Consider the following 12,692-nt stretch of genomic DNA (forward strand, 5'->3'; position numbering starts at 1 on the left):
GCAAAGACGACTACTGCAACTCTAACGCTGATCCTGCCGCCTTCTCGACTGTTTTCCTGCTTGTGCATGCTGTGGGGGTAGTCTGCCTCCTCTCTGCACCAGAAGCTCCGAAGAAATCTCCCGTGGGTCGACGGAATCTTCCCCCTGCAACCGCAGGCACCAAAAAGCTGCATTACCGGTCCCTTGGGTCTCCTCTCAGCACGACGAGCGAGGTCCCTCGAATCCAGCGACGCTGTCCAAGTGACCCCCACAGTCCAGTGACTCTTCAGCCCAAGTTTGGTGGAGGTAAGTCCTTGCCTCACCTCGCTGGGCTGCATTGCTGGGAACCGCGACTTTGCAAGCTACTCCGGCCCCTGTGCACTTCCGGCGGAAATCCTTCGTGCACAGCCAAGCCTGGGTCCACGGCACTCTAACCTGCATTGCACGACTTTCTAAGTTGGTCTCCGGCGACGTGGGACTCCTTTGTGCAACTTCGGCGAGCACCGTTTCACGCATCCTCGTAGTGCCTGTTTCTGGCACTTCTCCAGGCGCTACCTGCTTCAGTGAGGGCTCTTTGTCTTGCTCGACGTCCCCTCTCTCTGCAGGTCCAATTTGCGACCTCCTGGTCCCTCCTGGGCCCCAGCAGCGTCCAAAAACGCCAAACGCACGATTTGCGTGTAGCAAGGCTTGTTGGCGTCCATCCGGCGGGAAAACACTTCTGCACGACTCTCCAAGGCGTGGGGGATCCATCCTCCAAAGGGGAAGTCTCTAGCCCTTGTCGTTCCTGCAGTATTCACAGTTCTTCAGCCTAGTAAGAGCTTCTTTGCACCAACCGCTGGCATTTCTTGGGCATCTGCCCATCTCCGAGCTGCTTGTGACTTTTGGACTTGGTCCCCTTGTTCCACAGGTACCCTCAGACAGGAATCCATCGTTGTTGCATTGCTGATTTGTGTTTTCCTTGCATTCTCCCTCTAACACGACTATTTTGTCCTTAGGGGAACTTTGGTGCACTTTGCACTCACTTTTCAGGGTCTTGGGGAGGGTTATTTTGCTAACTCTCACTATTTTCTAATAGTCCCAGCGACCCTCTACAAGGTCACATAGGTTTGGGGTCCATCCGTGGTTCGCATTCCACTTCTGGAGTATATGGTTTGTGTTGCCCCTATCCCTATGTTTCCCCATTGCATCCTATTGTAACTATACATTGTTTGCACTGTTTTCTAAGACTATACTGCATATTTTTGCTATTGTGTATATATATCTTGTGTATATTTCCTATCCTCTCACTGAGGGTACACTCTAAGATACTTTGGCATATTGTCATAAAAATAAAGTACCTTTATTTTTAGTATAACTGTGTATTGTGTTTTCTTATGATATTGTGCATATGACACTAAGTGGTACTGTAGTAGCTTCACACGTCTCCTAGTTCAGCCTAAGCTGCTCTGCTAAGCTACCATTATCTATCAGCCTAAGCTGCTAGACACCCTATACACTAATAAGGGATAACTGGGCCTGGTGCAAGGTGCAAGTACCCCTTGGTACTCACTACAAGCCAGTCCAGCCTCCTACACTCGGTAGTCAAGACTCTCAGCCTGTCATCTTGCAAGGTTGCGAAGATTCTCAGGGAGTTAAGAAAGACAATTTCAAAGCCCTTGACATCCCTGTGCCAGATTGCTCGTATTGGGGGGCTTCTGGCTTCCTCCATACAGGTGATATTTTCAGGGCCCCTGCACTACAGGGCCCTACAGTGCCTGAAAGCCTACCACTTGCGCAGGGACCTCTCCTACTCGAATCAGGTGTCTCTGACCGAGGACACAAGGAACGAGATGTGATGGTGGCTCTCTCATATGGAGGCCTGGAACGGTAGAGCAATTTTCAGTTTGGTTCCAGACATTATCATAGAATCCGATGCCAGCAGCTCTGGATGTGGAGCTTGCTGCGGGGATTCCTGCAACGGGGAAAGATGGTTGTCAGCCGAGCAAACCCTCCACATCAATTGTCTGGAGCTCCTAGCAGGCTCGTTCGCCATTCAATGCTTGACCAAAGACAAGGCAAATTGTCCGGTTTTACTCAAGATGGACAATCGCTCTGCAATCCGCTATATCAATCGCCTGGGGGGCCCCAGATCCAAAGTCCTGGCAGTTCTGGCCAAGGATCTTTTGGCATATTGTCTGACATACAATATATCTGTCACAGCGGAATACCTTCCAGGGTCTTCGACTCAGATAGCGGACTGGTGTCAAGGGAGTGGCCAGACACAAGTTTGTCGTGTTTAGATCTGTTTTTTTTTTTTGCCAAGCTCAATGCACTGTGGGGTCCTTTCATGATAGACCTTTTTGCGTCATAGCTGGATCACCAGGTTCCCCCCTATGTCAGCTGGAAACTAGACCCACAGGCTGTGGCGATGGACGCATTTCTCCAAGATTGGTCCAAGGAGAAGGGCTATGCCTTTCTCCCCTTTGCAATGATAACGCGCCTCTTGGCGTAGGTGCACAGACAGGAGACGCAGGTGGTAGTGATCACTTCAGTTTGGAGATCTCAAGTGTGGTTTCTGGTTCTTCCGTAACTTTCTTAGGATTTTCCAATCCCTCTCCCCCAAGATCTGGACATTCTGAAGGATCCTCTGGGTCATAGTCATCCATTGGTTCTCCAAGGCCATCTCCCTCTCGTGGCCTGGAGGATTACAGGGAAAGATGGGGAGACCCAGGCCTTTCATCGCAAGCTGAAAGACTGCTGGCCGCAGCCTGTGCCGTCAGCACTTCTAAGAGATACAAATCTGCATGGACAAAGTGGGTGCATTGGTATCTTCAACGCAAAGGAGATTCCATGTGGTGCGACGTTGTCCCGGTCTTGAACTTCTTGGCTTCTTTGGCATCCAAGGGTACGGCTTAACGCACAGTTAATGCATACCACTAGGCTATTTTGGCGGGTCATCTTCCTATTCAGGGTTTGCCGATAGGAGAACTCCCTTTAGTGTGTAAAATGTTAAGGGGTATTCGCCTTGCTCTTCTCTGCAATCCAAGTACTACAATTTATTGGTCCTTAAGCATTTCCAGTCCTGGCAAACAAACCTTTCAAGGAAGGACATATTGGGCAAGTTAGCAATGTTACTGTGCCTTGTTTCTAGCAGAAGGGTTTTGGATGTTTGAGCCCTGGACCTTTCGAGTAGGGTTTTTATGCCTCAGGGAGTCACATTTTATGTATCCAGACGGACAGAAATGGACACAAGGGTGATTTCTTACCCCGCTTTTGACAACGCTCCGAAGTTGTGTGGTACGATGCCTCAAGGCATATGAGAGTGCAACTTCAGACATTCGTCCCCCCCGGGAGGTAGATCAGTTGCTCATTTCCATTCGAAAACCTTTTAAAGCAGTCTCATCGCTGACCATAGCCCGATGGGTAAGAAGGGTTATGCAGGAGGCAGGGATCAGTGTGGCTTGTTTTGGGGTGCATTCGGTCAAAGGTGCCATTGCATCTAAGGCTTTCTCTCTGGGTGCTAGACTGGAAGACATTATCAATGCCACCAACTGGTCATCAGATTCCATGTTCAAGAAGTTATGCATTAAACCAGTGTTGGACATGGCATCATTGGTGATGGATATGCTTTGAACAAGCATAATCCTCGCCTCCAGTCCTGACATAGAATGAAAAGTTCCCTAGCTATCGTAAAGGAACGTTTTAATTCTGTTAAGGACACGGAGGGAAAGATTATTCCCTCCCGGATACAGCTCGTCTTATTCCCACTCGGTGGATGTTTTTTCGCCTCCATGGGAGCTCTGGTTAAGAGTAAGTAAAGTATTCAGATGTTATAATGGCACATAAGATGTCAAATGAATGCTAGGTTTTGGCATGTTACTGATGTTAACGACTTTCTTTGCAGCGAATATTAGGGTGCACGTGGTTTTGATTCCTGCTCAGATGTTGTTTGTAACTTTTTCTTGTAGGTAATGAGGCCAAAAAGTTGAATGACTCATCCATTATCTTCATCTCGCAACAAGAAAGAATTGGTGCCTGAGGAGGTGCAACGAGATATGGACAGTAAAATGATTTGGATTGGCTGTTGAAATTTTGTAGTCCTATCCCAGGGTGTTCTGGGAAATGTTTTTTGCTTCTCACTTCTGCTGTTTGTTTAAAGGAAGGAAAGAAAGAAAAGTATAATCCTCGCCTCCGTGTCCTTAATAGAATTGAAACTTTCCATTATGATAGCTAGGAAATGTATCATTCAGGTTAATATTATTCTGTTTGCAATCTCAGTCTAGTAGAGGTTGCTATGTTGCTCTTCCTCCAATGTAGACTTCAATATCTACATACTGTTCCAATTTTATTGCATTCCACCATAAGCTTGTACAGGCCTTGAAAAATCATAAAAATCTTACTGGACCTACCGGTCAAGTAACTTGAATAACCTACTCGACCATAACTGTAATGTACTTAACCCGTAAATGGGTCTCAAATGGTGTGATCCTAGGAAAATATTTTAGTTTACAGAGTCACCTTGTTCTTCATTCTAACATATGACCTTCAAATATGTGAGCGTAGCATTTCTGCTGTACAAATACATTTCTATGTTTCATTAAATATACTAAACGTTTTTCACCATGTATAAAACGAATGTAGCCCACATATAGGGGACACATGATCCATTATTTGCCTCTTATTTTACTAATAGCATTAGAGCATGAGGGTTTATTCTTAAACACTCACTTTTAATAAATATGTTACTAAAACATGATGTGGTCACGAACTGTCACTTACAGACAGATCATTTCCAAGAAATGTCTAAAATCCTTCCAACTAACATGCAGCTTTACTGATCAAACTATATAATGTATTACCAAATCTGTGAAAATCTGGCTTCCAAAAACATATTTATTCTTTGAACATCACCAAGTTAAGTGTTCTGATCGGTTTTCACCCTAATAAAATATTTTTTTCATCACACAGAAGTACAAACAATGGGCTTTTGAAACTACTGAAATATATTTTAAAATGTTTGTACAGAAAACTAAGCTATTTAAATGTGTGTAGGAAAAACTAACAAAATGATGGAACTCTGCAGTCAGAAGGAATATTATAACACAAACTGACTTTTGACCTTTCTCTCTGAACTCAGAGCAAATGTAACAATCACAGGATTTAAAGGTCTCCTTGCGCTGGTATCCTGTTTAATGTTTTGGTTGGCGCATGCTGACTGGTGTCTTCTCTTTTCATTGAAGGGGGGAAGTGGTGGAAAAGCCGAGATGCTTCTAGATATTCTAAAAAAATAAAATGGCAGGCCACCAGTTACAAACTCTGGGAAGTTTGCTGCTGCAATTAAGCTAAGAACAAGTATGCCACAAATACAGAAGGCATTGTAGAGCACCTCAATGTTGGGAATCCATTCAAGTTATTTTCGAAGCTGGCTGCCTTGTTGTAGTGAAGGCCTTTTAGTTGCAACACAATGATAATGAGATACCAAGCAAGGAGCCAGTGCCAGATCTTCTAAGCCTGCTTCAGAAGTGCTTTGGAGGTCATTCTTCACACGTGTTTGGATACTACAATGCCCTTGTATTGTCTGTTTTGATCAATAGGGAGCTCAGTGCAGTAGGCAGGACAGAATTCAGGGTTAGGTAATTGGTCTTAACTCCAACATCTATATATTATACAATTGTTTCTGCGCTTGCTATGTTCTTTGTGCTGTTGAACTACTACTGAGTGCCTCAACCCTGCCTCGTGTAATCTGCTGCGTTGACTGTGGAAGAAGGGATGTCAATTATGGTTTTCTTCTTAGCATTGTTTTGTGTAGACCCAACAGGAGATTGGCTGAAGAGTCAAAGAGGCCGGAGACAGCTTGTTGCCCTCCTTATTCTTTATCTGGCACCACTAAGCCTCTAGAAATTCCTACAGAGGTCAGGTGAACTTGTATGTTCAGGACAATGAAGATACACAATGCTATGGAGCCCAAAAGAGAAGATACTTTGGCAGTCGGATGACAGCTCCTAAACTTTTCCTAAGTTATCGAAGATTTCTACTGGAATGATTACGCATGTATCAAAGATTATATGGACAACAAATTCACAGAGAATGTGGATTGCTCTTGCCTTTCTTCAGCTAGACATCCAAGTAAGGGTAGAATACTTTTTATCAACATTAAAGGAAGGCTGCCATCATACTCAAGCACTTGAAAATACACTATGGGCCAATTTTAATCCGAAGGATAGGACCTTGTAAGAGTAATGTTGACAACAGTTCTCCAAGGGAAAAAACATCCTGTGATCCTTGATCAGTATATGAAAAGACCGTCCTGTAAATCTATGGCATCCAGTTCCAAACCTAACTAGTGGAAGGTCTATGGCATGCAGTCCCAAACCTAACTGGTGGTAGGTACATTTGTGCAACACAGGCATTCTGAGCTTATTCATTAGCTCACAGCTTTTAGCATTAATATCCCTTAAAATGTTTGCTTATGACCCTTTTAGAACACTCGAAAAATAAGTTACTTTTTTCAACGTTATGGGACTTTCTCCATCATCTTTTCATTTTGAAAACTCTTTTTATTGCTCAGTTAGAACAGTCACTGCAAGTGCCACAGAGATCAAGCACAAACTATAAATTTATGTTAAAAGAAAAAACTGAGCATTTTTATTGGCCTACTATTTTTCGAGTTGCTTAAATCCGTCCATCATGCGTTGTATGGCACGCACTGTGACTGACTGTCTTGAGTGTAAGTTTGTATTAGAAAGTTCAATTCTGTCAGTGGAACAGTACATGCCACAAGCATGAGGGCAGGCGTGGGCAACATGCACTGTCAAGTTTGCATAAAGAAATATGGCAAAGAGCCGTTTGAACCTTTCAGATTCACATTTTATGTTGGCTGAAAACTTTGCCATGTCTGATGTTCCATGTGTTCTGCCAAATGTTCGTAGCAGGTGTGAGGTGTCAGCGGATCACCAATGTTGTTTATTTATCCAACCATCCCTACGGACATTATTATTTCTCAGTACAAATCTCAAGATGTATTATCGGGTCCAAGCTTATCACGATGCAGAATAAATATTGGGTCCATTAGCAATGTGATACCAGCAATTTCAAATATAACGACTCAATCTCGTCACAGAAGCTGTGGGCTTTTAGGCAACTCTATCAGCTATGGAACAGGCCAGTAAACAGATTACAACTCCTTGAGCATCTATCTGTCAAGTTTTATCTATTATGTCAGAGGTGTCAAATATCATGCTTAACAAAAAAGCATTGCCAGTTTAAATTTGAATACATATTAACACGTTCATAATTGAGCACCATACTTCTTTTCTAAACAAATTGATTAACCTCTGAATCGCCACTTTCTATTTGCGCATATACAGTCATTTCTCTTACATATAATTTTTTAGAATTTGTTAGATAACTTTATAGAAATGGAAAATTTTACGTTTGCTGCTCCCTCGATTACAGAGGTTGCATGATGGTTTTCAATCCAGTCACTCCCACCTTGCTTTAAATTTCTGGTGATGTCCATTATTGGTGTAATAATACCAATGCTGCTCTGTAATTTTCAGCTGTGCTTTGTTCTCAAGGATCAACAATAAACCATTAGTGTACACTTGCTTTCCATTTCTCAATTCCACACTTTCCCAATTCTCAAAATGGAGTATGTGCACACCTGAAAAAAATCTGGATTATTATATACCCAAACAAAGGTAAGGGACTTCTCTGTGGAACTGATTGGGGTGCCCAGAGTAGGCAATCACCAGAAAAAATTTGTCTGATCTGATCAGATGCCATCTGGGAAGTATGTGAAACAACCATTCCTCTCTCTCTCTTCCTGGATCATGTGACTAAGAGTGAGCTTAGAAAGTTAGATGAACTTTGGGTTGTCGGCTTGGAGATTTCATTCCATGTGTACCTCTGGCTGCTTACATAAAAGCAGCCAAAGAGAGAATCAGCTACTAAGGATCCGGAGAATCACGGAACGGTTCTGGACTGCTGTGTAAATAGGTTGATCCTACAAAGAATGTTAATGAGCTTATCTTCTCGCCATCAGTGACCTAACAGAACTTATTGTCTTCAAAGCTGTACCTTGTGAACATGCTAATTGCACTGTATGTTGGGGCAAAACACTCAGCTACACATATAGGTGTGTGACTCTTCCAATTACATTTGGACACCACTTGGCAAAAGCTTAATGGCAGCCAGGTCCATTGTCGCTCAGAGACATTAATCCAAGCACACCCTATAAAATTTCAATAGTAACTCAACCAATGCATAAACAGGTTTTCTTAAGAGGGCTTGTGAGGAAAGCATGAAAGTAGAACCCTCAAGTTTAATTTGGTCCGGTTTACAGTCAGAAGTGCAGAAAGGGTTTAAACATCATTGCCACCAGCATGGCATTCTACACCAGAATGGAAAAGCGGACGCGAGAGCCGTTATCAGCTTTCAAACAGGTATACCCATCCTCTTGGGCTATGTCTACAATGGGCTTCCAAATTCCCTGGAGCCTTTCAGGTGCCACCACTCTAAAATACTTTGGTTTTGCAGGGATGAATGGGGCAGTTCTGTACTGATGCAACAGCTCTCCTTTCTTATGGTGTTTCTGGAAGATGTCAAATGGGAAATTCATAAGCAGAGAAGCATTTGATTGTTTTGCCTTTTAGCCACTTCCCAAAGTATACAAAAAAGTTATAGATGGAATGTTTGAATTAATTTGAGCTACTGGTAAATACTCTGGGACGCATCCCAACCCATCGTTATTTTGCACACCATGCCATCTCAGTTCTGACCCAGCTATATGCTAATCAGTCCCCTCTGCTCCTGTGGGAATAGTCCGGCCTACACTGTCAAGCCAAGTCCTCCCTGAACTGGAACACAAGCAACCCAGGATCAGTTTCACCCTAGATATGGGCTCATCAACAGGTTTTTACCGGTCGTGCTGGCAGTACTGCCACAAACTAAGCTCTAAGTTAGGCCCTTTGTTTATCATTCAACACCCAGCAGTAACAAGATGATGAGACAATGATCCCTAATGGCAGCCCTCGTGGATCTTTGTGCAAGCAGTCGTCAAACCACCAACCTAAAAAAGAGGGAAACTTACTTATCTATTATGTCCTAAAAATGGCTGGTAGTAGTTCATTCATGCCAATGGCTGCAACAGTTTTTGACTCTTCACAGTCTTCTGCAATATTCATTAAAGGCAAACATGAATCTGAGAGAGATGAGAGAGTCTAAGAGGTCTAACAAATTTCAGTGAGAGCTGGGAAAGCATGATGGCTAGAGGTGACCAAGCGTAAAAGATTAACTCTGTGAAACAAATACAAAAAACATTCCTACTACCATCATTAGTGCAATCAATACCACCATCAGCAGAAAGCAAAGGACAGAGGCTGGCACCAGAGAGCCCACAGAGCTGTAGAGCCATGTGAACTGTGCAAAACACATAGATGTTCCCATCACCATCTTTAATAGCACCAGCAGTGCAAAGGAAAGGGCACAGGATAGAGGTTGGCAACAAACTGCACAAGCATTGATTTTCATGCAATTATGTGAGCAAAGGCACCAGTGGAGTCTGCACTGCAAGCAACATCTGTGCTTTTCATAATGCAATCTATCCCTCAAGTAAATAACTAGAAACTACCCCATTTAATGTTTTAGAAGCTATACGACAATCTTCAACCTGCTAGGAGATGCAGGGAGTACACCTTGCACTACAGTTTATCTCCTAACTGGGAAAGGCAAGGGCACCATGCCATACCGTGGAAAGCTAGACACCTTAGAAGAAGTGACCACTCAAGCACTTTCCGCCACAGTTCTTCCTGAAAGGAGAAGTGAGTAAAGAGAGACTTGCCACCCTCAACCCCAGAGCCAGATCCTGGAATGTCAACTGAAATGAGAAGCAGGAGTGGCAAGGAGTGAAACTCTAGAAAGCAAGAATTCCTGAACTATTCATTAAGGGCCTCACTTAGAGTTTGGCACAAGAAACATTCAGTCAAAACGTGACTGGTGTCCCGTCTGCCTATTATAAATACCATAGGCTTTAAAGCACTTGCAATATGGTGAACAAGGGATCTCCTAAGGTTGTGATGGAATAGCCCATCTGCCAAACTCTAAATATGGCTATAAATACTCCTCTCCTCATATTTAAGACTTGCATAATGACTGCAGAATACATGACGATCAGACTCCTTTAATATGCTAATGGAGTTTTCCACTGATGTGGAAGATCATCAGAGCCATTTGCTTATCACCCACACAGAAGCTAGAGGCCATACTGAACATCCCATTACGGTACTATGCTACCTATGCAGCACCAGATCTGCCATTGTTGTAGAGCAGGTATTTCGCATCTAGGATCCAGTGACATTCTGATACAAAGTCATTATTTGCGCTCAGATCTGTAAGAAAGTCAAATGAATGCTCTAATCTACCAGAAAAGATCCCAGAATTTGTACAACAGGACTGGGGTAGGCCAAAAGTACCTAGACCATTTAATTGGCATATGGTACTCATACATCCCTGCATTAGTGCTTGGTGTCCACACGCTTGTTGAAGTCAGGTTCTCAAGCCCCTGCCTTCAAGGCTTCAAGGTGCACAGACTCCCTGTTACCATTTCCAGGTATCTGGAATCCCTGCCCTGAATCCACTACCAGTTACTAAGACATGCTGCTACTTATGCCATGCGCCCAAAAGATCCCACAGTACCTCTTACTGGTGCTATGTGCCCATATCCCTATTTCTTGTTGGTTGCAGGTACTTTAAGACTACTGAAAGTGGTGGGTACCCGCACCCTTTAGGTTACTAGTACGAAGTGCACATGGTCTGTTGCTGATGCCAGATGCTATGTATTTAGACTACACCGCCCACGTCAGGTCCCTTTGCTACCCATTATTGGTGACCCGATCACTTTGGACGGGTGCAACATGCTTAGATGCTGTTACCTTAGCTATGTGCTGAGACCCCAAGGAACAGTGCCAGTGCTCTGCCAGCTGAGAGATTAGAGAAGCCTGCCAGCGTGATAAGCATGATTTTCCTACCTTTGTGAGCTACGACTGAAGGCAACTGGTGAACTGTGCGAATTAACGAGCCATAATTGGTCAGCAGTGGGCTGTCAGGAAACTTCTGAAAAGGACAGTCACGTGTCACCAGGGCCACACTTACACAACACTGTGCACAATTAAGGAAGGCGTGAATAGGATAGCATGAAATGGTATAAGCAGGCACTGGCCCTTACTGCTTGGAGGAAAACGTGGTTCAAAATCAATATCTGAAAAAACATCTTAGTACTGTAGGATGGCCTGATGAAGGTTTTTAGACAACAGTATATAACCTGGCACAATTGGGAAGAGTACTCAATGTAAAACATTTGCCCCCTTTCTTCTATATTGGGGGGGGGGGGAGAACCTTACCAGGCGGGAAAGAAAGGCAAGCTCTTGACAAAAGACAAAAAAAACAGGCATTGGCAAAGACACATGGCCTGGCCTTGGCAAGCCTGTGATTTTGACTTAATTTATAGAATTTGTTTGCAAACATAGGCAATTAAAGTTTAAAAGTAATAAAAGGTAAAAATGCTGCCATCTAAAAGTAGTGTGCATATTTCTGCAAACATAAAAGAGCAAAAAAATGAATGAATACATAAATAACTACATTAAACATACAAGGAAAGAAAGCAGAGATTAGACCACGTGCCCAGACACTGAAGTGGACTACATTGTAGGATGATGTGCACAGACAAAATGCGGCCACTCACAGTAAAGAAAGTCAATGGCTGGTGGGCCCGACCCGCTACTACATACTGTATATGGTGGTGGATGGAGGCAAGATGTTTATAACAGGCCAATGAAGAGGGCTGGCTGAAAGCCCCTGAATACATACGGATGCATTCAAGAGACTTGGGTCCGTAAGTCATACTTAAAATATAAGACTAAGCATGTGAGGCAGGTTTGTGACTAGACAATGCTAGGGGCACTCCAAACGACTTACTTGTTCTTCCACTCTCCTCTGTTCCATTACTTTAAATACCAAACACTAAAACATACATGAGGTCGGGATGTGTCAAAAAGTCCTTGTAGCCAAGCAAGGACTCTTGACTTCTTACACTTGCAGAATCTAATGTTGCCCTTTCATACCAAGAGTCTATTGACCCTATAGTGAAATATGGGAACAATTACAGGCAGGTTGGTCAGCCATTTCCGTCTCTGTTGATAGCTAACTTATTATCAATGAAAACCTGAACGTAAAACTTAAAAAACATTCCTAGACAAGGCACATTTCCAAGAAGGTGGTTGAGAAATGTGCACCGAACCCTAACCTAACCCGAGTAATAGAGTGCTTGGTTTATTAGAAGTTTGAGCTCGTAGTTTCTGACCCATGAGCTCAAAGGAAATCACAGGTCAGAAGCTGTAATGACCAAAGAGAAGTCTATCTGTAATTATTCCTTGCAGGAGTACTGACACTGATAGGATATATTTCTGTGAAGGAAAGACGCATAATGCTAGAAACATTGCATTTCAATTCATGAGGCAAGGAGGCACCATGAAAGATAAAAATGTTGCAGAAAATATAACTTTTCTTTACCATGTCCAAACTTGACAAGAGTTTTTTTTTAAACTTTTTGTGCTGAGAGCCCCAAGACTCCTGGAGGGAAGAAGCCTGAAAGTCACATTTAGGCAATCGGACAGTTAAATGTATTGCTGTAGGTACTTGATGTGCTCCGAGGTAAATGGAAAATGTCAGATCCATCA

The 12,692-nt window shown here is 43.3% G+C and overlaps 1 protein-coding gene across 5 annotated transcripts in view; it reads right to left on the reverse strand.

The window, feature by feature from the left end:
* FLVCR2 (FLVCR choline and putative heme transporter 2) overlaps window positions 1-12,692 on the reverse strand; it is a 347,527-nt gene that overhangs the window by 52,993 nt on the left and 281,842 nt on the right. Inside the window, exons 10-11 of one of the 5 annotated variants that reach the window (XM_069208451.1) lie at window positions 10,986-11,067; window positions 9,050-9,130 (exon numbers count right to left, since the gene is read on the reverse strand). The exons of 1 other annotated variant lie outside the window; for it this stretch is intronic. In XM_069208451.1, coding sequence (XP_069064552.1) covers window positions 9,057-9,130; window positions 10,986-11,067 — 156 coding nt within the window. In that variant the 3' untranslated portion in view covers window positions 9,050-9,056. Of the gene's footprint in view, window positions 1-9,049; window positions 9,131-10,985; window positions 11,071-12,692 lie in introns of all 5 variants that reach the window. 3 more of the 5 variants (XM_069208450.1, XM_069208452.1, XM_069208453.1) reach the window with 3 other exon arrangements.

Source organism: Pleurodeles waltl, chromosome 9 (assembly GCF_031143425.1).
Source record: "Pleurodeles waltl isolate 20211129_DDA chromosome 9, aPleWal1.hap1.20221129, whole genome shotgun sequence".
In the NCBI taxonomy this organism is placed as follows: Eukaryota; Metazoa; Chordata; class Amphibia; order Caudata; family Salamandridae; genus Pleurodeles; species Pleurodeles waltl.